General features: G+C 41.4%; 1 protein-coding gene across 2 annotated transcripts in view; it reads right to left on the bottom strand.

Annotated features, from left to right (window-relative positions):
* The window catches only part of FYB (FYN binding protein), a 172,368-nt gene that overhangs the window by 97,440 nt on the left and 48,290 nt on the right, over positions 1-26,638 (bottom strand). For both annotated transcript variants that reach the window (XM_005694771.3, XM_005694772.3), the window contains exon 2: positions 1,796-2,957. In XM_005694771.3, the coding sequence (XP_005694828.2) occupies positions 1,796-2,957 (1,162 nt within the window). The remainder of the gene's footprint in view (positions 1-1,795; positions 2,958-26,638) is intronic.

The following is a 26,638-nucleotide window of genomic DNA, read 5'->3' as shown; positions in this document are numbered from 1 at the left end:
ACTGTGTCATGGGACACTTGAGCAGTGGGGAGGCACATCCGGATGGGGACAGGGTTGCAAAGAGAATGAGAAAGAGGGCAAGAATCAACTTGGCTTCCTGAGCAATTTTGCTTGAGTCTCTGGGAGCTGTATTTCACTGAAAATCAGCTCCAGGCTGACCTTGCTGGGATTACAGAGCCAAAAGAGGGCTTCACTGGCATTTCAATAGCACAACAGCAGACGTCTAAGTACCACCATTCAAACCAGACAGTGCAGTGGAAATAGAGATGGTGGACGTGGAAGAAACCTCTCAAGGATTTCTATTTTGCATCAGGACAGTTTTCTTTGACATGAAATCAGAGCCATAAAATGGTGGTTATGAGAGCTCATTTTCACCTGAGACACAGAAAAATTAAGACAGGGAATTAGAAATGGTCCTTTAGAAGATTAAAAAAAAAACTAAACATTGCTGAGTTATGGATCAGTATTAGAACTAGTGATCCATAACTCAGAAATGTTTGGGTTTTTTAAAGAAAAAATCTTCTAAAGGACCCTTTCTAATTCCCTGTCTTAATTAGAACCAACACATGATGGATGACACATAAGGACTCGTTCTAGAAAACAGATGATGGGGGGGGGGTCACTCCAAACTTGTTTCTATGTGAGTGATTAATGGGGCATTTGATTACTGATCTGTGGTTTGACATAGAGAATACTGATCTCAGGAAAATGACATATTGCAAAATGCTTCTACAGGACCCAAATAAAAAAAACTACCTTTATACTCAGAATTGCTTTAAATAGATCACATTCTTGTAAGCAAAAAGATATATCTAGTAGTGGTGTGGTCACTTGTAACCATCCTTTTCCTTTTCTCATGATAAACAACAATTGCACATTCTTTGCCTAAAGTCTTTATCATTTCAAGCATAAGTGAGCTTCTTTCATCCCTCGGAGGGTTACCAATCTTTACCAAGTCATTCAGCATCAACTTTTATTGTATGCCATAGCTGGGTGGTAACATCTCTGGTAGAAAATTAAACTATTTACCTGGAAGGAAAACAATGTGTCCCTCTGTCTGGCTTATTATCCTAAAGTACTACTCTATCAATCAGGAATGTTCAGAAAACTTTATGCTGACTGAAAAAGAGCAGCTAAAATATAAAACAGTAAGCGCCATTTCACCAGCCCTGTGCAGCTCTTCTTTGAATACTGGACTTAGGAGACACATGATAAATTTGTGGACATTTAAAATCATTTGTAACAAGGTTTCTCAACCTCTGCACTGTTGACATTCGGGTCTAGATAATTCTTTGTTGGGAGGAGCTGTCCTGTGTTCAGTAGGGTGTTTAGCAGTGTCTCTGGCCTCTGCTCACTGGATGCCAGTAGCGCCCTGCAGCCGTGACAGTCAAATGTCCCCCGGGCTCAGCCACTTGACTCGGAGGTTTGCTCACCTTCTAATGCCTTTGTGGTATGAGAGGGAGCACACCTCACTCTTAATTCAACAGAAATGAAACCCAACAAAGGAAGTAAAGGAACTGGTCATTAAGCAAGACTGCCTAGTAATCAAATGGATGTATTCCTCCCCAAGCCCCCAAAGCATCTCCCTCCAGGCACTTCCTCACAGAATACGACTAAGGATTTCAACTCTCTCAGATGTCCCACACCAGAAAAAAGAAACCACCAAGGAAAAGTCGTCATGCACACAGGAGTACTGGTGATGGAATCATTCCTCGCTACAAATTTTTACCCAGAAGCTAGAACACCCTCTGATGGGAAGAAAACATATGAAATAACAAAGGAGAAGAGAACTCACTGTTTCCAGAAGTGGCTTTTCGGAATTTCGACAGGTCAACGTGGGGTGGTCTGCTGGGCTTTGGTGGAGGGGGTCCCAGGGTAAGCAAGGAAGGCAGGGGTTTCTGCCTGGGGGTCGCTGAATTCTTGTCCCCCTTTTCCTTGTCTTGACTTTGGCTCCAAGGCCCTGTTGATGTCAGCTTCGAAGGGGTCTTCGAGAACCTGCCAGGAGGAGCCCCAGAGGCCAACTCTTCCTGAGTAATTTTACTCAGGAAGATGTTCTTAGCAGCGTCCATCTTCCTATCTTCTCTTTTCTCTTCAGTATTTCTTGGGAGGCCTCCGGGGGCCCCTCTGTTTGCAGCAGGTTTCAGAACAACTCCAGGAAAAGGAGATACTGACGTCTCACCTCCATGCTCTTTATTCTCTGGCTCTTCCCTGGCTGGTTTCAAAGGGCCAGACTTGGCCTTGGCTGCCAGGGGGGCCAGGGGTCCTCTCTGTGGGGCCACAGTCTTGGTGGGGCTCTCATCTTCCTGGAGATCCTCTGTATTCATGGGTGGCTTCTGGCCAAAGACAGGTTTGGGGAAGAGGGGCTTGGGGTCCAGATCTTGTGAAGCTGACAGAAACTTGCCTTTTGCCCCAGCCAACTTTGACAAGACTTGTTTTGGTTCGTTTTCCAGGGCTGGAGGCATTGACCCCGGCTTGGGGCCTGGTTTTAAGTCATGGTCTTGGTTTATACTGGGAAGCAAAGGTTTAGTCCCAGGAGGCCAGGGAAATGCAGGTTTGGCGTCTTCTTTTGGTAAGTTGATGGGCTTGGGGCCTACAGGTTTCAGAAATCCTGCTTTCACCTCGGAGTCTCTGGTGGCCGAGTTAGCCTGTGGTCCAAACCTGGGACTCACTCCCGTTGGCTTCAGAAATGGGGGCTTGGGCTCCTTGTCAGGCTTTTCCTCAGGAGAAGGTTTCACCCCCAGAGGTGGCTTGGGGGATCCAAACTTGGGCGAGTTGCTCAGTCCTGCAGGAGGGCTTGCATTTCCTTGGTTGTTGAACAAGTTCTTTTTGGCTTGGATTCCTGAAGGGGAGTTTTGTCCTGGGACCTTGAAGGGGCGGCTGTTGATGGAGACCTCCTCCGTGGGGTTGCCCCCTGTGTTAAACTTCGCCATGAGGGACTTCACATCTGCTTTTCCATCCTGCAAGCACAGGGAAGAAACACTCGCTGAGAGCCTGAAGTCTCACTTGCACAATTTAAAATACTACACTTTAAAGGTTTCCTGGTTTGAGGCCTTCAGCGTTGCTGATTGGTTCATGAGATATTGTAACATTTATCTTCCTCTATGGCAAAATAAGTTGTGAGACTTTCTTCAAAGGGGAGGGCTGTGATACACAGACTTCTTTTTTGGTTGTCTTAGACTGACTTGGTATTTTTTTTTGTTGTTAAGTCACAACTTCTCTTTCCTTCTTACCTCTCACTGTTTCTCTAGCTCTCTTGTGGGATTTACTCTGAACTTGGTATTTATCTGTTTTGTTGAACTTGAAAAAAATGTGAAAGTGACTAACAAAAGACTTCTTCCATATTTTACAGCTGAGGCTCTTAAAGAGAAACTGCGTTTCAAAAATGAAAGCAAGCTCTTCTGTAAATTTAGGTTGCATGCTTTATACAGCATAGCCACATTTGACATCTCTGTGGTTTTCGAGCCTGTTCTTGTTCATATGTATATTTAAGTCCATCTGTTTGCTCACGGGGAGATGTGGCAGAAAAACCCACTCATTTTTATATATAAGCCATAAAGTGAGTTTTGTTCTGCTTATCGATACGTATTTAGTGTAAATGATTCAGTTGGAACCAGACTAGCAGGCCGACTGCACTTGTTTTCAAGGGGTGTAGAGTCTGGGACACTGGAAAGGTGAAGAGGAAGGGGCTGGAGACTCTCATTTCCAGAAGCTGGTTTCTCCAGTCTGCTGCTACCGTTTTTGTCCCTCATGTCTAGAATCAGGGTGTTACCTAGGAAAAGGGCGGGCTGTCACCTTCTCTGAGACTATAATCCTAAGTAACCTGGAAAAATTCATGGTGGGTTTCCTTTTTTCTCCCAAAAGCTGGGAGTTGAACTTCTGTAGTTCTTTCAGAAAATTGCAAAACAAAAAAAATCACAGGTAACCATGACAGTTTCCATTTCTGTGCTTTAAAAATTCACCTAGAAAGGTTTTCTTATTTCCCACACTCACCTATCATTGCCACACGCCCGAGCATATTTCTTCTCTCAAGGCCCCACTCAGATACCAAGAAACCAGAGATCCTCTCTGGTTGGAAAGAACTGCTTTCTCCTCTTAAGTCATGTAGCACCGAAGGCACTGTGATATACCCCATGTTACTTTCTTTCATAATAATAAGCGCTACTGTTTAGTGTGTGAACACATGTGCTTGATTCTGAACCAGGCATGTTATCTATGTTGCCCCATGTCATTCTTTTGAAGGATGGCATTGTTTTATTCCATTTCAAAGGAAAGAGCACTGAGGTTGAAACTGCAGGAGGATGTGATGGTAAGAGCATGGGAACTTGGTTGCAATCCTCATTGATTCACAGGGCCTCAGTGATACAATCTATACAATGGGGATAATAGCGATTATCTGCCAGAATTGTCACATGTGTTAAAGGCGGAGTTTGTGAAGTGGCTCCATGACTCTCAGCCTGGGCTCAATGAAAGGAAACTACTCTTATTAGAAATGTTAAGTAGCATATTCAAGGGCTCACAGCCATAAACTGTAAGGCCAGAGATGCAGATTCAGGTCTGTCTTGGGCTACAAAGTCCAGAAACTGTCTCATTTTCCTTTGTATAGAACCTCTGCAGTTCTAATATATTTGGGGAATTGTTCAGGTTGACACTGAGCTGAATTCTGTGAACGGTGATTTTAAAAGAAATGGTCCTTTCGTTAAGAATTTCTCTCTGTACTGACCTATAATGTGTGTGTACTTGCAAGATGGGGGTTAGGAACCTAGATAGGAGGAGAAAACCAAGTGGAAGCGGCATTTTCCAGGTTGATTTTACTCCTTTAATTTATTACCCTATATCCAAGTTGCTGAGAATATCTTGCTTTCTACCTTGCCTCCTTTGAGCATTTTTTTAATCCACATGATTTTCTCAAATCCTCAAGCAATCCCTGGGTGTAACAGGCAGGAAGACCAGAGAACCAGGGAGAATTTGGTTGCTGGAAGAAGGAACAGGTGAAGACAAGTTCTGCCTTTGCCTCCCGAGATCATAGCTATGGAAGACTAAATCTTAATACAAAATGGAAAAAGAATTATCAATACAAAAATTTCCTCAGTTTGCTTTCCTCTATTATGGGATTAGTAAAGCCATGTCATAGGGCTGTTAGGAAGATAAAACAAATCAATATCTGTAGGACATTTTAAAGAGTATCTGGAACTTGGGAGGGTTTCCTATTTTTACAAAGCAAGTGGAGCCTTGGAAATACATAGTTCACCTCTCTCACTGCATTGGTGACAGAACAGAAACCAAAGGATTTGAGTGACATCCTTTTTAGTCACAGTAACTTTACATCTTGGATTTTGGCTGGAGTTGGGGAGGAGTTGGGGGAAATCCACAAAACACACTAACCCATTATCAAACCGCATGCTCTGCTTTTACTTTAAAAATATGGACGTGGTTGATTTGGAATTGTAATTTAAGTCCCAGGTGCCAACCCAGACCCAGAAGGCAGTGTAACATCAGGGTTAATAGCCCTGGCTCTGAAAGTACTGACTTGGGTTCAAACTTCGACCCGACTACTTACTTATTGTGTGACCTAGCGAGTTACTTAACCTTTCTGAAACTCCATTTTCTTCATCTATAAAATGAGAATTGTATCAGTACCTATTCCTCATTGGTTTTTTTTTTAATAAAAGGATTAAATGAATTAATGCATGTAAATTTTCTTAGACCAAGAATTGCAACGTAATATACGTTCTATGATTATCTGCCATTGTGATTTTTTTTTCTAACTCACTAGTCACATAACATCATTTTCTCCAAGTGACCAAATTCTGAAGCTACAATCATTAATGTTATGTCCTAATTTTATATCATTGTGACTGAAACCAGCATACTGCTGGGTAACATTGTCAAGTTATGATGTTTGAGTTTGACTTACCTCCCCACCCCTTGCCCTGTGTCCCCCAAACTTTAACTGGTTGTTGAAAGACAAGGAAAGAAAGAGCCACAGATTAGCAACAGCCTCTGTGTTTACTAATACTTCCCCGGCGGCTCAGTGGTAAAGAACCTGTCTGCAATTCAGGAGATCCAGGTTCAATCTCTGGGTCGGGAAGATCCCCTGGAGTAGGAAAGGCCAACCCATTCCAGTACTCTTGCTTGGAGAATTCCATGGACAGAGGAGCCTGGTGGACTATAGTCCATGGGGTCACAAATAGCTGGACACGACTGAGTGACTAATATGTTCACTTTCTGAATGGCTCGAAATCCACAACTATTAATCTATTACATGGACTTCTTAGGTTTAGAAGTTTTGGTTGTTATCACTCTTAGTAAGTTTATTAGTTAAAATTTTCAACACCCAGGTTCACCCTTCATCTTAACAATAATAGTTGAATTTCTTCCTTAATAATAATGATAGAAAGGCAAAAATGGTTAAATTTTTTTTTTTTTTACATTCTCCCATATTGATTTCATTGTAGACTGAATATTCATTCCATTTTCTAGGGCTCTTTTTGCTTTGAGAAAATTAAAAAGAGGATAAGAACAATGTATTTTATGATAAAGGGAAAAGTAATCCTGCTCTGAAGAGTTGACTCATTGGAAAAGAGTCTGATGCTGGGAGGGATTGGGGGCAGGAGGAGAAGGGGACGACCGAGGATGAGATGGCTGGATGGCATCACGGACTCGATGGACATGAGTCTGAGTGAACTCCGGGAGATGGTCATGAACAGGGAGGCCTGGCGTGCTGCGATTCATGGGGTCGCAAAGAGTCAGACACGACTGAGCAACTGAACTGAACTGAACTGAACTGAACTGAACTGAATCCTCCTCTAAAACCTGACTCTCTAAACCCTCCTGCCCCAGGTCTAGGAGGGTCATATACCTAACTTAACAGTACAACACAAGTTTATGCTTATTATTCTGGAATAATGATTAATAATCTTCCCTTTTATTCTCAAAATTGACCTGCTTTAAACAATAAATTGCATGGAGAGCTTATTCAACTCCTCTCTAGAGTCAGTCAACCACTGTTATCAGTTTCTTATGTATATCTCTAAGCTATGTATATATTGATAAAAATGTATATAAATAAACACACATAAATCTTTTCTGTCCCTATGTTTTGTACATGTGGGAAGCTCTGCTTTGCACTTTACTTTTTTCCTGTGTTACACACCAGCTCAGCAAGATAAACCATCAGTAGCCATTCTGATTGGTTCCTAAGCGATTCTAGTTGTTAAATACTTTCAGTATCAATTCTGCTTTTTTCCCTTAACAATTGATCCTTATCAGTGCCTATTATTTACACAGCCTTTTAAAGGCTTACTTTATTTTTACAACAATTTTAGATTTATGGAAGAATTCAGAAGATAATACAGAGAGTTCTCACATAATTTACATCATTTCTCCTATTACTAACACCTTACATTAGTTTGCAGGACTTTTTTAACTTTTAATGATTTAAGGATCAGGCTTCTGCTTATCCTTAACAAAAGATATTTCAGAATCTACTGTAGAAGGTCTCAGAGTTTAAGATATTTTAAGTGAAAAAAACATTTCACCTCAAATTACTCAAAATTTATTTTCCAAAGTTATTTGATGTAATTTGCTATTTTTTTCCATCTGTTAATATATTTGTGCAGATCTTTCTCCACTTATGACGGGGTTTATCACTGCCATTAGTTGCTAAGTCTTGTGCAACTCTTCTGCGATCTTGTGGACTAGAGCCTGCCAGAATCCTCTGTCCGTGGGATTTCCCAGGCAAAGATTCTGGAGTGGGTTGCCATTTTCTTCTCCAGGGGATCTTCCTGACCCAGCAGTCAAACCCACGTCTCCTGCGGCTCCTGCATTGGCAGGCAGATTCTTTACCACTGAGCCACCTGGGAAGCCGTATGATATCCCTATGATAGGGTTGCATCCCAATAAATCCATCATAAACTGAAAATACCTAAAGTAGAAAGTGCATATAATTCACCTCACCTACAGCACATTTTAGCTTAGCCCAGTCTCCCTTAAATGTGCTCAGAACCCTTACGTTAGCTGTTAGTTGGGCTAAAGCATCTAATACAAAACCTGTTTTATAATAAAGTGTTGAATATCTCATGTAATTTATTGAATACCACACTGAAAGAAAAACAGGATGGCTGTCTAGGTACAGAGTGGTTGTAAGTGTACTGGTGTTTAACCTGTTTACCCTCCTGATTGCTCAGCTGACTGGGAGCTCTGAGCATCACCTGAGAGTACAGTACCATATATCACTAGCCTAGAGAAAGATCAAAAATGAAAGTTTGGTTTCTGCTAGATGCATCGTTATAATGTTGAACAATTTAAGATTGAACCATTTTAATTCAAGGAATGTCTGTACAATGTTTAGCCAAAACTACTACCCATTGTGCTATAATTACATAGATGTAATTGTAGAAATGCTCTTGATAGAAGTGAATTTCCTTTAGACCTCATATTTTCCCCTTCCTGAGAATTATACATCTTCATTGATATAAACTTAACATGTTTTCCATAGTCCCTGGGAAGATGCAAAAATACTTTAGCTACATCGTCTGAACTTCTAGTTAACAACTCCAGATTCCAGAAAATCTTCTTTGCTTTCAGCAACTTACATAAAGGCAGTGAATCAAATATATATACTTAAACAAAGACTGAGATGGCATTTAGGACAGACATCAAGAAATCACATATCAAGAAAATGTTTTTTTTGTAGCTAGTTCATCTACATATTTTCATATGGAAAAATTGGTAATACCCTATCACTGTTATTGGTAACTGGATTTTGCTTGGTTTTAAATATGTCTTGGATATTAGGTTAATCCAATGATTCTCAAATTGGGGCAGTTTTTGCAATGTCTGCAAATGCCTTTGATTGAAATGGCTGACTGAGAAAGTGCTCTTGACAACTCATGAATAGAGGCCAGAGCTGCTGTTAACCATCCTACAATACCCAGGACTGACCCCTGAAACTAAGAATTATCAGTCCCAACAGTGCTGAGACTGAGAAGCTTTGAGCTAATCCTCTTACTCCTGGATTATTAGAAACATCTTACCAGAAAGCCTGTTTTTAATTTTTATAATGCAATATACTCTAAAACCTACAAAAAACTGTAGAGAAACTAAATAATACAAGAGACTATCATTAGATTGTTTTCAAAGTTCCTTGTCTTTCAAGTCTCATTTTTGTAAAGTTTCACTTGTAAAACACAAACGAAATGAAACACCCAAAAATCTTGGGTAACTAATGGATTTAAAATAATTTTGAAGATTTCTTTGGTGATGCAGTGGATAAGAATCCACCTGTCCCCTGTGCCAGGGGACACAGGTTTGATCCCTGGTTTGAGAAGATTCCACATGCCACAGAGCAACTATACCTTGAGCCACAACTGCTGAGCCTGCATGCTGCAACTACTGTAGCCCGAGTGCCTAGAGCCTGTGCTCCTCAACAAAAGAAGCTACTGCAATGAGAAGCCCGTGCATTGCAACTGGGGAGTAGCCTCTGGTCACCACAACTAGAGACAGCCTGCAGAAAGCAACCAAGACCCAGTGCAGCCAACAAATAATAAAACATAAAATAACTTTGAGCTTGATTTTGCTCCTTAAGATGGGGTAGTATCACTTTTGTAATTAACTCATGAGGAAAATGAACCCCTAGTATGGATGCTCTTATTCTTTCCTAAATGGAGACCATGGAATAAGAGAAGAAAATGATTTTACTTGATCGCATATAATGCTTTTAATCATGAGGAAAGTTGGCAAATAACAATAGTTTATTCAAATCTTTCTCTATGTCTCTGATCCTCCTTGTTCTTTCTTGAACCTCTGATCAATTTTACCACGTATAGATTTTCTTTTTTTATTGCTATGTTGAGATAACATATCATTGCTCAAATATGGTCTGAATTGTTGGTTCTACCTGTGGAACAAAATTAGTTCCTACCACTGTCACTATTGCCCAGAACAGAACCCCATGTAGAGTGACATCAGAGGATAATATGAGGCTGAGAGGAGATGCATATGTAATGGGAAAGTATTCCAGGAAGTCAGCCTTACTCCTGCCCTGTGAAGAGGGAAGCAGGCAGATGAAGGGTGGTGTACTGCATGGGAGAGCCCAGCTCCTGCCGAAGTGATGGCTCATGTTGTTCAAATTTAGGATCCACTCAGCCCAGGACTGACCAGAAGTATAGCAAAAAGACTGAAAAGATAGCACATTCTTCTATAAGCCAGATAAATTTACCACCCCTGAGGTAAGAATAGGCTGGTGAAAATTTGGATTAGACTCATGCAATTCAAACTTTCATAGAACAATAGTAGTATTTAGCCTCATTGATTTCTGTTGCTTAAAGAAAATAGAAATATATTCTTCATGACCAAGCCAAGCCCTCCCAAACTTCACACATTCACACACAGATAAGTTGTTTTTTCTCTTTAAATAGAATTGATCTGCTACACCTAGTAAACTTGGAAAAGAGAATTTTTTTTGGGGGGGCGGTGCAGTTATTTTAGTCTGAAAATAAAATGTCTTAAAACCCCTTTTTGTTAGAAATTATATAATAAAATGACTTTCATTGTTTTTGATTGTCAACATAGAGTTCATGGCAGCTGACTAAAAATATAGTACTTATGACACAGCTTCTCAAGATGGTAGACAGCAAGTTCTACAATAGACATTGAAACTGAAGTAAAGTCTTTTCATCTCTGTTAACACTGTCTAAATATTTAGATGAATCATAATTTATGTATTTAATGTGTGTACTCTGTTTCCTTAAGGATTTGAAAAATCAGGGAACTGTTTTTTTTTTTCCTCAAAAATGTTCCCCCTCTGTCTCTCCCCACCCAAATAAGGACTCCCATATTTCCTGACTCATTTCTTTTCATAATTGCTAATTTTAATTTATTTTAATTTAAATATTTAAAATATTTTTACAATGTTGTATTGAAAAGTGAAACTTTAAGTCACTCAGTTGTGTTTAACTCTTTGTGGCCCCATGGACTGTAGCCCACTAGGCTTCTCTGTCCACGAGATTGTCCACACAAGAATATGGAGTGGAGTAAGCCAGAAAGAAAAACACCAATACAGTATACTAACACATATATATGGAATTTAGAAAGATGGCAATGACGACCCTGTATGCAAGACAGGAAAAAAGACACAGATGTGTATAACGGACTTTTGGACTCAGAGGGAGAGGGAGAGGGTGGGATGATTTGGGAGAATGGCATTCTAACATGTATACTATCATGTAAGAATTGAATCGCCAGTCTATGTCTGACGCAGGATACAGCATGCTTGGGGCTGGTGCATGGGGATGACCCACAGAGATGTTATGGGGAGGGTGGTGGGAGGGGGGTTCATGTTTGGGAACGCATGCAAGAATTAAAGATCTTAAAATTAAAAAAATAAAAAACTAAAAAAAAAAAAAAAAAAAGAATATGGAGTGGGTAGCCATTCCCACTCCAGGGAATCTTCCTGACCCAGGGGTCAGACTCAGGTCTCCTGCATTGCCAGAAGATTCTTTACCATCTGAGCCACCAGGGAAGGACCTAATGTTGTGTTGGTTTCTGCCACACAACAACACAAATCAGCCGTTATTATATATACATAAACATACTGGCTGATGGGCTGAATTGTTTGAATTTCTCCATGATTGATCAGACAGATGATAGTAAGAGAAACGATTTTCTTAGCTTCTTAAGGAGTGTTGAACCCAGCCATGAATCTATTCTCAAAACCTCCCTGTCTACTTCATGGCAAATGGGCTGTTATGAATTCCAGTTGGCTGAGCCTCTGATGCTGAAGGGAGCATCAAGCCCCTCTTTAACAGGATGTGGGAACGTGCCTCTCACCACAAATTGAGTTCCTGGGGCAGGAGAGGGCTGCTACAGGCTGGTCAAAGCCCAGGGAGGAGGAGGGGCTGGCAGCGGAAGAAGCAGTGGCAGCCCCCACTGTGACAACCCCTTACATTTTTGTCAGCGACTTGAGAAGGTGGAGAGGGAACGGTAGACGACCCACCTCAGCCTCTCGTTGGGAGGTATAATGTAGCAAGAAGAAAACAGCTGGCGCAAGTGGGGTCTCTGGTAGCTGTGTGTGTGCCTGGCTTCCCCCGGAGGCTAGACTGAGCAGCGCCTGGGCAGTAACCTCTATGGATGCCACTGCGCATCATCACTCTCTCTTCTGCGATCTCGGGCGCCTGCTGCTCTGCACTCCTTCCTGGTTCTCACTGGGTTCTCCCTTCTGGTTGAACTGAAGTAGGGGAAGCCAGGTCACTCAGCGATTGGTAAAGTTTAGCCGGCGAAGGCCCGTCTCCCAAATGCTGAGTCACCTTGAACTCTCCAGGTATATTGATCGGTTCGGCTTTTGTGTTCCCTTTGTCCTGAAAGATCAGGTCTGAAAATCACCATCACTTTACAAATTAGAACCTTCAAACATCTTCCTGGTTATCTGACCAAATAGCTCCTGCATAAGTACAATTTTGTCTTTGGCATGGCCTCTGATGGCTTAACCATTAACGGATGAGGAAATTAAATATGACTCTTTAAGTATTTCTGAAGTTTGTTCTTCTGTAAATTTTTGACTTCTTGATGTTAGTGGAATGCTGATAGGATGTTGATAATAAACAGTTCTGAAACCATGGGTTTTTGTTATTGCATACAGTTTTTACAGCAAATTTAGCCCACATTTGCTTAGGATATAATTCATTTCAGTTCAGTCACTCAGTCATATCCAACTCATTGTGACCCCATGCACTGCAGCATGCCAGGCTTCCCTGTCCATCACCAACTCCCGGAGCTTACTCAAACTCATGTCCATTGAGTCAGTGATGCCATCCAACTATTTCATCCTCTGTCATCCCCTTCTCCTCTTGCCTTCAATCTTTCCCAGCATCAGGATCTTTTCGAATGAGTCAGTTCTTCACATCAGGTGGGCACAGTATTGGAGTTTCAGCTTCAGCACCAGTCCTTCCAATGAATATTCAGGACTTATTTCCTTTAAGATGGACTGGTTGGATCTCCTTGCAGTCCAAGGGGCTCTCAAGAGTCTTCTCCAACACCACAGTTCAAAAGCATCAATTCTTCGGTGCTCAGCTTTCTTTATAGTCCAACTCTCACATCCATACATGACTACTGCAAAAACCATAGCTTTGACTAGATGGACCTTTGTTGGCAAACTAATGTCTCTGCTTTTTAATATGATGTCTAGGTTGGTCATAGTTTTTCTTCCAAGGAGCAAGCGTCTTTTAATTTCATGGCTTCAGTCGCCATCTGCAGTAATTTTGGAGCCCCCCAAAATAAAGTCTGCCACTGTTTCCCCATCTATTTGCCATGAAGTGATGGGACCAGATGCTATGAACTTAGTTTTCTGAATGTTGAGCTTTAAGGCAATTTTTTCACTCTCCTCTTTCACTTTCATCAAGAGGCTCTTTAGTTTTTCTTCACTTTCTGCCGTAAGGGTGGTGTCATCTGCATATCTGAGGTTATTGATATTTCTCCCAGCAATCTTGATTCCAGTGTGTGCTTCATCTAGCCTGGCATTTCGAATGATGTACTCTGCATATAAGTTAAATAAGCAGGGTGACAATATACAGCATTGACTTACTCCTGTCTTGATTAGGAACCAGTCTGTTGTTCCACGTCCAGTTCTAACTGTTACTTTATAATAAAGCCTTGGTTGTGTGGATCACAACAAACTGTGGAAAATTCTTAAAGAGATGGAAATACGAGACCACTTGACCTGCCTATTGGCCTGTGTACAGATTTCTCAGGAGGCAGGTCAGGTGGTCTGGTATGCCCATCTCTTTAAGAATTTTTCAGTTTGTTGTGATCCACACAACAAAGGCTTTGGTGTAGTCAATAAAACAAAAGCAGATGATTCACTTAGCCTGCATTAAGTATATGAAATCAGAGGGTAATCTCTGAGGAATTTACATTTTGTCTAATGAACTTACAGATAATTGAAGTGTTTTTATAGATCTCTTTCTAGGGGCTTATTTGGATCTTAGGATAATATTTAATGTGCACATGGTGATACAACATAAGTCATTTCATTTTTCTGTATCTCCAAGTGTCTCCCCAAAGAAATCTTATTTTCATCTACTGTTTCTAATGGCTATTCTATTTTCATAGAAAAAAAGGATATGAACCAGCAAAAGAGCACACACTTTGCCAAACACATGAAATTTGAAATAAAACATTCCTGATGGCTGAGGAAGATACTCCTTGGCATAGGAAAAACAGGACAGAAATGTTCTCTTCTTTTTTTCCTCAGCCCCCACATCCCTCTCAATACACGTAAATGCGCGTTGACACCAAGCCTGGCAGTTCCTTTCTGCCCTTGACGGGAAGTTAGAAACTGAAAGGGCAAGGTCTACATGGAGTGGGTGGGGGTGGGGAGAGGAGGCCATCCGTGGGGTTTTCGAGAGACTTCCTTCCCAGCATTGAGAAGTTCTGTGTGACGAGAACCACTTAGAAGAGGAAGATTTCAACAGGCCCATCCAGACAGAGAACAGCTAGCTGCCGGTCAGTGAGGGAGCCAGAGTGTGATTTGAGGGGGAAAAAAAAAAAACTAGACATTAGAAATGGAAGGTTATGGGAGATTCACATCCATCCACAGAGACATGGATGATTTTTGAAAACTCACTTTACAGAATATGTGGACTCCTTCCCTCATACCTCTTTCTTCTCAACCCATTTCTGTTCCATTTCTTTTGAACTTGGAAGAAAATGCACTTACTATTTTAAATCAGGATTAAATAATATAATCACTCCACAGTCCTGACCTCCCTTGTTTTCCTCTCCTGGAAGTCACAGCAGCAAGAGCCTGCCATGAAATGAGCAATTTCTCTCATCTTTGTTGTCATGGGTTCTTTACTGTCGGTTGCACCTTTTCTCATTAAAACTCTGAGGTTCTCAATTTCAACCTTTTCATGGTGTCTATCCTGCTCTTAACACCTAGCCACTCTCTTTTCTCAGGCACCCTCGATTTTCCAAGGTGCTGCATGACTTCAGCTGCTCTGGGTTTTCACATACCCCCTCATTCATGCATTCTTTATTTTCTCCAGAGGGTCCTAGTGATTCCTTGCTAATGTGTTAGTTCTGGTATGTGGCACTTTGCCCCTATCTAGTTCAAAATCTGTGCTTTACTAAGATTACTTATTTAGGGTACAGATGATCTCAATATTTTTCTTTGTTTGCTTGTCTATACGGCAAAAAACATTTTGGAGTTTGGTATTTTATATCCATTACTAATGCTATTATCAGAACTAATAATCACACTTAAAAACAAAAATTCCACGTGTAATATCTCAGTTGATCCTCCCAAAGCCTGGTAAATTCTTCTTGTTGCAGAAAGGTATATGGAGTTCAAGCACATGGTAGAACGGAGATCCAAACCCAGATTTTCTACGTCTCATGTTCTCCTTACATCATAGAATCATGACTTTCTTTCCTTCTTGTGCAGTTTGTATTTGGAGTTTAGAGTCTCAGCTCACATGCAGAACTTTCTGTTTCTTATTCTAATCCAAAAAAGTTCCCACCAGACCCTAGTAATTTACCTTCAGTTCAAGAACCCCTCATCATTGCAGATGATGTGCTAACATCTGTTCTATCAATACCCTGACATCAACAAGGAGACAGAATGTGACATAGGGGACGTAGGTCTCCGGCCAGAATATTCTGACTGGTTTTGCAACATCACAGGTCACCTGGGAAGGGGAAACAGCTAAGAGAAGACAAACAATGGTGCCTGCTTTTTTTGATGTTGGGTCTAAGTGTGTCTGGTGTAGGAGTTGGGGTTTAAGTAGATAACTATATTAGATCTCTTTCCCCTCAAAGAGCTGTTCCCTACAGTCAGTGACGTGAGTCCTGTAACTCTCGGTTTAGGGTCTGGAGCACCATTCTGGTTTATCTGTTGTCCTCTGGGGCTAGTGTTGATTGTTCAGCTGACTGAAACTTCAAGTTTACTACCAGAGGGAAGTTGAAGAAGGATGTGAACCAATATGAAAAAAATTGCTTTTATATTTTCACACGGTGAGATATTTTTTTCTTTTTATCTAAGTTATAGTGATTGAAAGAGCAAAATCAAAATGACTCCATCCCTCACACCAGACACAAAAATAAATTCAAAATGGCTTGAAGACTTAAATATAAGATGAAAAGAAAGAAAAGTGTTAGTTGCTTAGTTGTGTCCGACCCTTTGTGACCCCATGGACTGTAGCCTGCCAGACTCCTCTGTCCATGGAATTCTCCAGGCAAGAATACTGGAGTGAGTAGCCATTCCCTTCTCCAGGAGATCTTTCCAACATAGGAATGGAATCTGGATCTCCTGCATTGGCAGGAATTCTTTACCACTGAGCCACCAGGGAAACCCTCCAAAATATGCAAACAGTTCATACAACTAAAAAAAAACAAAAAACAAAAACAAAAAACCCAATCAAAAGACCTAAATAGATATTTCTCCAAAGAAGACATACAGATGGCCAACAGGTACATGAAAAGGTGCTCAAGATCACTATTAGAGAAATACGAATCAAAACTACAGTGAAGTATCACTTCATACCTGTTGAAATGACCGTTATTAAAAAGTTTACAAATAAGAAATACTGGAATGGATGGAGAGAAAAAGGAATCCTCCCACACTGTTGGTCGGAATGTAATTTGGTGCAGCCAATATGAAGAACAGTGTGGAGGTTTCTTAACAAGCAAAAAATAGAATTACCATATGATCCTCCAAATCCACACCTGGGCAAATATCTGGAAAAGATGACAACTCTTAATTTGAAATACAAGCACCTTGGTGTTCACTGCAATGCTATTTATAATAGGCAAGATGTGGAAGCAACCTGAGTGCCCATTAACAGATGAATGGATAAAGAAGATGTGATATATATATAGCTATATCTGTATATATCAATATATATATATATTCCAATATATGCACAATGGAATATAGCTTAGCCATAAGAAAGAATAAGATAATGCCATTTGCAGCAACATGGATGGATCTAGAGATTCTTATACTGAGTGAGGTCAGTCAAATATCATATGATAGTGCCTATAGATGGAATCTAAAAAATAATAAAAATGAACTTATTTGTAGAACAGAAACAAACTCACGAACATAGAAAACAAATTCATGGTTACCAAAGGAGAAAGAGGGAAAAGAGATAAGTTAAGAGTACAGGCTCTCCTGGTGGCTCAGTGGTAAAGAATCTGCCTGTTAATGCAAGAGAGGGGGTTTGATCCCTGGGTCAGGAAGATCCCCTGAAGAAGGGAATGGCAACCCGCTCCAGTATTCTTGCCTGGAAAATCCCATGGACAGAGGAACCTGGTGGGCTACAGTCCACAGGGTCACAAAATAGTTGGACCTGACTTTGCGAGTAAGCAACAACAATGGGATTAACAGATACGCACTACTATGTACAAAACAGATAAACAACAAGGCTGTACCATAGAGCACAGGGAACTATATCCAATGTCTTATAATAAACTGTAATGAAAAATTATATATTTATATGTACATATATATATACCTGAATCAATTTGCTTTACACCTGAAACTAACACAGTATTGTAAATCAAGTATACTGCTATTGCTAAGTCGCTTCAGTCGTGTCCGACTCTGTGCGACCCCATAGACGGCAGCCCACCAGGCTCCCCCGTCTCTGGGATTCTCCAGGCAAGAACACTGGAGTGGGTTGCCATTTCCTTCTCCAGTGCATGAAAGTGAAAAGTGAAAGTGAAGTCGCTCAGTCATGTCTGACTCTAAGCGACCCCATGGAGTGCAGCCTACCAGGCTCCTCCTTCTGTGGGATTTTCCAGGCAAGAGTACTGGAGTGGAGTGCCATTGCCTTCTCCAAGTATACTTCAATTAAAAAAAAGAAAATGTCTCAAAAGGGAGGAAAAATGGTATTTCAATAATATCAAGCTTATATGTAAACATCTTACTGTTCAGATGAAATTTCGACTCAAAATTTTTTTTAACTTCTAGAATATTTTAAATGACACATGTAAGGGTGACTAACACATAACAGTGGACCCGTGTCAAATTTCTAATATGAATAAAAACAAAATCGACTTGAGAAGTATAAGCACATTGTCACTGACTGAAGTTATTTTTTGACTGATAGAGTAAATACTGATATTTTGAATGGTCTACTTTGAGGTTAAGACAAGGAAAGAGGCACAGGGTGTGGCGGAATCACCCTGGGGATTTTTTCAAGCTGCACATGTTAAATGTCCCAATGCATCCTGTTTTGTTTCTTCAAAGATTTCTTAATGGAGACTGACCAGCCCAGCCAGTACAAATGGGAAGGTGTGACATCACCTGGTGTATTTGGGCACAAAATGATTCAAAACCATTGGGACCTTGGATCTCTCTTGCTCTTATCCTCACACGTTTATTGAGTTGCCGAAATTCCGTGGCAAGGACTGGAATGTCTTTGGGGGCTACCGTGATTCAGCATGGGCTTCCCTGGTAGCCCAGATGGTAAAGTAACTGCCTATAATGCAGGAAACCCAGGTTTGATCCCTGGGTCAGGAATATCCTCTGAAGAAGGGAATGGCAACCCACTCCAGTGTTCTTGCCTGGAGAATTCCAGGGACACAAGAGCCTGGTGGGCTAGCGTCCATGGGCTTGCAAACCGTCGGACATGACTGAGTGACTTTCCCTTTTTTTCACTGATTCAGCATGGGTGAATGGAACTGAGATGCAGAGGCTGACTGCTTGTCTTTTTAAATTTCTGCCCTGTCTTCTCTACTCAACTGAGTCGTTTCAATGGTAGCAACCTCAAAATATATGTCCATGTCTCAGAACCTGTGCATGTGACCTTATTTGAAACAGAAGGTTGTGTATAATTAGGATCAGATGAGGAGATCATCCTGATTTACCAGGTGGCACTAGATCCAAGGACTCGTGTCCCTGTAAGATAAGATACAAGGAGGAAAAGACCAGAGAGGACGAGAATGCCCTGTGAAGGAGGAGGCAGGCTTGGAGCGATGCACCCACAGGCCAAAGAATGCTGGAGGCTGCCAGAAATGGTGTGTGTGTGTGTGTGTGTGTGTGTGTGTGTGTGTGACTCAGTTGTGTTTGACTCTTTGCAACTCTGAACTGTAGCCTGCTGGGCTCCTCTGTACATGGAATTCTCTAGGCAAGAATAATGGAGTGGGTAGCCATTCTCTTCTCCAGGGGATCTTCCTGACCCAGAGATTGAATTCTGGTCTTCTCTACTGTGGGCAGATTCTTTATCATCTGAGCCACTAGGGAAGCCCCAGAAGTTGCCAGAAGTTGGAAAAGGCAAAAACTGGATTTTCCTCTAGAGCTTTTGGGGACAATGTAGCCTTGTGGACACCCTGATTTTAAAACTTCAACCTCCAAAACTCTAAGAGAATAAGTTTATATTGTTGGTCGTCACCTAGTTTGTGATTTGTTACAGGATCCACAAGGAGTTAGTACACCCACCCTCACAAAGATCCAGGATGCCTTTGTTCTGATTACTCTAAATGTCTGAGCACCTGCATGGGTGCTGTTTAGGATGAAGGGCAGGAAGCACTGTTTCTGGGCCACCATAGTTATCATCTCAGAGCAAGGTGTCTCTAGTGGAATGGTCCCTGGCTTGGAACAACAGAATAGAGAATTATTAATACTTATATGCAGTAGGTGAGTTTCAGTGGCATTTACAGGCTCTTGGAAGCAAGATCAGTTACTAGTTTAATCAACATGGGTGGCACAGACTTAGCAACACTACTAATAAAGTATATATTGAATTTGTACAGCTCAAAGGTTTTGTTGGTTTCCTGTCATGTTAAGGAGGCTAGTTAGCAGAGATAAAAAACAAAACAAAACACGTTCTGAACTCTTCAAATGTATGAGAAATCCTAGATCAGCTTCTGACGGGGGAATATTCTTCAGTTTCTAGGACTTTCCGTTGGGTTCTCATCCTGACCAAATATATACTTGGTTTATTCCTTGTGACTGATACAGTGAAAACTGTATCAGTAGTTGTAGCTATAGTTGCTGGCTATTTCTCATCTGCCAGAAGTTGTAGAAATAAATGCCTGGGAGACGCTTGACTCTGGGCTTTGGTAAAAAGAAAGATCAAAATGAACCTTAAAGGTGGGCCAGTTTTAATGGGAAGACTTGCCTTAGATTTACAGTGTTTGAGAAAGAAAAAATAACCTTAATGATCAATGAATTCAAGCTCTTCATTTTGCAGGAAAGGAAACAGGATATGTGATCCGCCCAAGGTCACACAGCTACTTTTGGGCAGAATCAGAATCTGGTTGTCCCGTTTGCTCAACCATTGGGCGCACTGTGCTGCACCGCCTGATCTTTGAGAGCAGTTTCTGGAGCATCTTCCTCTTAAAAACAGTCATGACAATAGATAATGCTATGGATTGCCTTCTTTGCTAGGAGCTCATAATAAACCACAAAGAAGTTATTGTTATCCCCATTGTATAGACAAAGAAACCAAGGCATGGGGCAGTTCAGTAATTCACTCAAGGTCCATAGCCGGTGAATGGCAGAGGCCCCATTCAAGCTCGTTTCTTGATTCTGGAACCATGGTCTTAACCAAAACCCCTGGGACCACAATTTTAACTTTGCCAGTGAACCACAGTCCTCTTCCACATTTTCACCCAGAAGCAGCCGCTACTAACGCCTCAGACCAATGAAAGATCTGTCTACTTCCCCTGATTTTCTCTCCTTCTCTTTTTCTCCCTCACCCCACCTCACTTCTCTCCTTAACATGCGATTCCAATAGTAGAAAGAAAACATGATTTTTAAGCGACAGTAAGGCTAGAGGGCTTCCCTGGTGGCTCAGCGGTCAAGAATCTGCTTCCCATGAGGGAGACCTGGGTTCGATCCCTGGGTCCTGCCCCTGCAGGAGAGCATGGCATCCCACCCCAGTAGTCTTGCCTGAAGAATCCCCATAGACAGAGGAGCCTGGCGGGCTACAGTCCACGGGGTCGCACAGAGTCAGACGCGACCAAGCAGCAGCAGCAGCACCAAGGCGAGAACATGCTTCAAGGCAATCGCTTGCACGTATTTAGCCTTTGCGCCACTAGGTGGCGGTGTGACTACTCAATGAGACTGCTTTTAGAATGCCGGAGCTTTTAGAATTTTCCCCCCAAACAGGCTTTACTAAACGCTGAGTCTAGAGCAGGGGCCTCTGGATTCCTGCAGGAGCTGGGAAGCCTTAGAAGTGAGCCGGTAGTTAAATGGATGGAAATAACAAACAGAAAGCATGGATTTGAACTTTTAACATAATTTTCCAAGATAAATGGAGTCCTTCCCAGACATTTCTGTTTGAAACAGAAGCCTAACTTCTTCAGTGTGTCTCATGAATTTACACTAAAATTCCATTGATATTCATGATCATCTTTAATGGAGCATTTTAAAAGATATAGTTTTATTGAAAGGAACCATCTAGTCCTCCTGTCCCTCATTTATCATTAATTTCTAGGAGCATCAAAATATCTAAAGTTTGTGTCCTGCCTTGTATATACTTGTTTCGATCAACCTAAAATCCTTCCCAACAGTCTCTCAGCCTGTACATAAAAGCAAAGGCATGATTTGGCCTTATGTTCATAAACCCATCTATTTTTCTACACAGAGTAATCTCTAATGTTAAAATATGAAAATATTAATAAATATTAAATCTTTAATAATATTTATTACTATTAATACCCAATAAGTATGTATAATTTTATGCTCACAACAAACCTAGGAGGTAAGTACTATTATTATTCTCATTGTTTTAGCAGAGGAAGCTGAGGCACAGAGAGGTTAGGCGACTGGCCCAGAGTCATGCTGTTGGTAGGTCCATTTTAATTACCTCATTGTAAGTTTAGTTAAAGGGAGTGGGGAAAAAGCACTGTGATATTTTCATGAGAGACCCCAATTCATACAAGAGGGCCGAAGGCACCAACTAAATTTCGGATTTCCTCAGATGACTTGTAGCCCTTGTCATTGGTCCCACTTTGCCAGAATTCCTTTTGAGAAGGCAAGGTTGATGGTAGCATAGCCCCCTTTCTCTAGTCTGTGTAGGAATTTCACATGAATCCCCACTTCCTGTTAGCTCTTAAGCTTTGGGGAAAAAAATGAAATTTGCTCTTCATCAAAAGTGTAAGACCAGGCTTGTCAGGAGCCAAGACTGACATCAATCATCTGCGCTCAATTAGGAGTGTGGTTCCGGTTTTGTTGCAAGACTTCATTTAATGCTAGCAACAGCAGACTTTGGAAGAGCCGTGTGTGAGAAGCCCCATCTAGAGCAAATGACAGACACATTTTTATCTGCTTATCACCCTCTGGCTACAATGAAACTGAGCTGTGGTGTCTGATGGCCACCTCTTCTGCTGTTTGCCAACAAAACATGCCTTTCTGTCAATGATTCCAGCCAGCACAATCTGTGCTGCCAGAATTTGGAGGCGGTACATTTTCCTGCTGGGAAGAAAAAAAAAAAAAAATCCCGTGTTGATTTGAAAGAGGAAACCTGGGCAGAGCTGTTACCTGACTCCTGCAGAATGAAGTGGGAGGGTGGTCTCACTGAGGAGGTCTTCCAGGGGCCAGGGACAGGACCACTCCTTACTTTGGGCTGTTGTGTCTGCTCAGGAAGGAGAGTCCAAGCCCTCTGGCACTTTCTGAGCCCTGGCAAGGAGACGTCCAGGGGAACGGTTGAGTGATCCACGCTTCCCCCCACCCCACCCTACCAGGCTGATTTAGACAAGAAAAGTCCTCTTATGCCCTCAGGATATTGAGTAAGAAGGAGGAGGAAGAGGGGAACTAAAAAGTGTCTACTCAGCCTGAAGGCTTCTGCTGACATTCCCGCCAAGCATGTGATATTTAAAAGGGTGAAACCAAGTCAAGGCTCTCCTGCTGCCCCTATGGCTGTCAAAGGGAGGAACCTGGAAGGCCTTTGGTTCCGTAACCTCCTTGCACTCCCAGGATTGTCTGCCTGCAGTGGAAGTCAAGGACGGGGAGCTGTGATTAAGGAGGTCCTCTCCCTAATATTTGGGACCCAATTGCATCTGTGGTTGGGAGGTGAAGTGGGCTGCTTGACTCTAGGAAGCTAAGGGGGTGAAGCAGGTGGAAAACCCAGCAGATTCACTCGTCTGCTCTTGGCTAGAGTTTTTTTCAAGCTCTGGAGAAAATGGGGTCTTCAAATGACAATCTATGTTAAGAGACTATCATTGGTACAATATGGGATTATAAGAAATGGTAGCTATTAATCTCCCCTATCCTCCATTCATTCATTCATTCATTCATTCCTCACTCATCCACATTAAGCATCTACTCTGCGGACCAAGCACTGTGCTAGCCTCGAAAGGTGAATGAGGCAAATCTCTTCCTCCAAGTGGTTCATAATCTTGTAGAGTTCATGCTGGGAATGGGCACTTTTCTGCTTAAATAATTTTCTTTTCTTCCATAGGCTTGACACACTTTGTGTGCCCAATCTGACTTATGACCTGTTTTACAGAGCCTCAAACTAAGAATGGGTTTCACATTTTTAAAGAGTTGTAAGAAAAACAAAAATGCAGAAGAACAACAATAATCCATGACAAAGACTGTGAGTGAGTGAGTGATAAGCTGCTCAGTCGTGTCTGACTCTTTGCAACCCTATGGACCGTAGTCCGCCAGGCTCCTCTGTCCATGGAATTCTCCAGGCAAGAATACTGGAGTGGGTTGCCATTTCCTTCTCCAGGGGATCTCCCCCACCTAGGGATGGAACACCTATCTCCTGCATTGCAGGCAGATTTTTTACCATCTGAGTCATCAGGGAAGCTCTGACAAAGACTGTGTGTGGTCTGAAATATTTACTATTTGGCCCTTTGCAGAAAAAGTTTGCCAACACCCGTTCTATAGGAAGAGATTTCTTGCTTTTCAGCCAGGCATACAACTACACCAAATAGGATATTTTCCAGCCCCTCTTGACACTAGCTGTGGCCATGTGACTGAGTTCGGGCCAAGGGGGTCAAGGTGGGAGAGATCTGTAGAGCTTCTGCCTAGTGCTCTTAAGCTGGGCCTGTGATGCTTTTCTCTCCTAGAAGGCTGTGCAGGCCTAAGCAGCTCAGGTTCATTGATAACTAGGGCTTATTAATGCCCTAGCAATGGCAGAGTCAGAGGTGGAAGGAGGCTGGACCCTGGCACCAGGGAGCACCTTGACCATCCCTGGATTTTACTGGCTGGTTACGAAGGAGAGAAAGAGAGAGGAGAAAAATGTGAACTTTTTAATTAATTTATCTATTTTGAGCTGCACTGCATGGCATGGGGGATCATGCCATGTTCCCTGACCAGGGATCAAACATAAGTCCCCTGCCTTGGAAGTGCAGAGTCTTAATTGCTGGGCCACCTGGGAAGTCTCCCAAAATGTTAACTTTTAGAAGTCAGTCTTATGTTTCCTCTCCCCAACAACTTCTTCCTGATATGCAAAACAAAACAAAATCTGCCATGACCCAGAATATGCCCTGTCTTCCTGGAAGATACTCCCTCTCTTTTCTTTCACCTGGTTCACTCCTGCTGGTGCTCCAAAGCCCAGTGTAGATTTATCACGTCTAACCTCAGTCCCTAAAGACCAGCGAAGGTGGTTGGCTTCCCTCGGTCTTCAGAGCTTTTAGCTGTTGGAATCTGTTTCTCCCTCTAGACCTTGAGCTCTTTGAGGGTGGACTGTGGCTTCTTTGTCTTTGAATCCAAGCTTCTGGTACATATGCGTCCGTCACACAGAAGGCACTTTATAAATATTGTGAAATGAATTAATTTATTAGAGGCCAAGGATGGCTTCTTGGGGAGGATGCTTTTTAAATGCATTTATCTCAGGAAAAGATGTGTAGCAGTGTCTGCCTCTGAGGGGTAGACATAAATTTAGCTTTCCAAATGAGAAGAAATTGCACACTTAGAAAGATTATATTTTAAAAATTGAATGTTTAATTGGATTTGGAGGGTAACTGTGCTTGCTGATAGTGTCTGAATAGGTTTGAAGATTTAATAATAAAAAGCCATGAAGTCAGTTTAGAAACATGATGATTTGTTCCTGAAATCAAGGGAAGTATAGATACTTACCCAAATCTATCTTACTTGAGATGATCTTATCATTATGTAATAATAAACACTCAATTTCCCCCTTATTTTTATAAAGTTTTTATAAAGGAAAATATGTGCAAGAATATATTATTATTTGACAACGATAACATAATAATAATGATAAAAATGTTATTTGCGTCTCCCTTTCCCCCTCTGTCTTATGTAGGTTGTAATCAATAAGTGCAAAAGCAAAACCCACTGTTTTTGGTGTAAACCTCTTTTACCATATGCTCTTGGTATATGTAACTAATTTTCTGAGCCAGAAAATTAATATAAGGCTTTCAAGACATCATATAGCGGTAGTATTTTTCCTCTTCATTTAGAGGAAAGAATACAAGATAAGAGGGGCCTATTTTTCTTCACATATAGTCCTTCTTGAGATGTCATTAACAGAAGGTAGAGCTGGAAAGAATTCGTTGTACAATTATCTTTTTTTTAAGAAACCAACAATGAAATGTTGATGTTTGGCATAAACCAGCACAATACTGTAAAGCAATTATCCATCTATTAAAAATAAATAAATAAAACTAAACTAAAAAAAAAAAAGAAATCAGTAAGGTAACATGGGGTTTGTATTTGAATATCTATTTTTCCTTATTTTTGTACCTACCCCCTACAGCTTTCCATAAATTACAATAATTTAAAATTTTCTTAAACCATATGTTTGATCTTACATTACATCTGCTACAGAATCATGGCTAACACCTCAGTGCTTCTGGATGTTATAATAAATGTTTAGCGCTCTGCTCCTCCCCCAGCAAGAACAATTCTAAGCAAATGATGAAGGATTCAATGAATAGCTCATTCTTTGTACACTTGAATACCAGGCTTTTTCTTCCTCATCCTGGGCAATTTTGTTGTGCAACACAAGGAAATAAAATACTACAGGAGGAAAATTAGTGAGTTGGGAGGTAATGTGATGAGAACGGAGGAATTCAGCTTTCTCAACTCATTATTTCTAGTAGCAGTACCTAGTTCAGAGAAGGAAATGGCAACCCACTGCAGTATTCTTGCCTGGAGAATCCCAGGGACAGAGGAGCCTGGTGGGCTGCCATCTATGGGGTTGCACAGAGTCACACGCAACTGAAGCAACTTAGAAGCAGCAGCAGCAGCAGCAGCAGTACCTAGTTAGGATATCAGAATTTCTGTCTTTGTAATCCAGGCACATTCTTATACTATCCTTATCTCATCCCATCCTCACCTCTACCCTAGGCTGAGCAATCTTACCCCATCTCCATTTGGTAATTACAACCTATAGCACTGGCCTGTTTATACGTATAGCCTGTGAGCAAACTTGCTTTTCTGATTCTAAATTAAAATGTTTTTGCATCGAACCTGGACTGGCATGATACTGGATGCTTGGGTCTGGTGCACTGAGACAACCCAGAGGGATGGTACGGGGAGGGAGGAGGGAGGGGGGTTCAGGATGGGGAACACGTGTGGCGGATTCCTGTTGATGTATGGCAAAACCAATACAATATTGTAAAGTAATTAATCTCCAATTAAAATAAATAAATTGATATTAAAAAAATAAAAAATAAAATGTTTTTGTTGTTGTTTGGTTGCTAAGTCATGTCTGACTGT

Source organism: Capra hircus, chromosome 20 (assembly GCF_001704415.2).
Source record: "Capra hircus breed San Clemente chromosome 20, ASM170441v1, whole genome shotgun sequence".
NCBI lineage: Eukaryota > Metazoa > Chordata > Mammalia > Artiodactyla > Bovidae > Capra > Capra hircus.
Note: the sequence above shows the minus strand (reverse complement) of the source record. Positions and strands in the feature narration are given on the sequence as shown.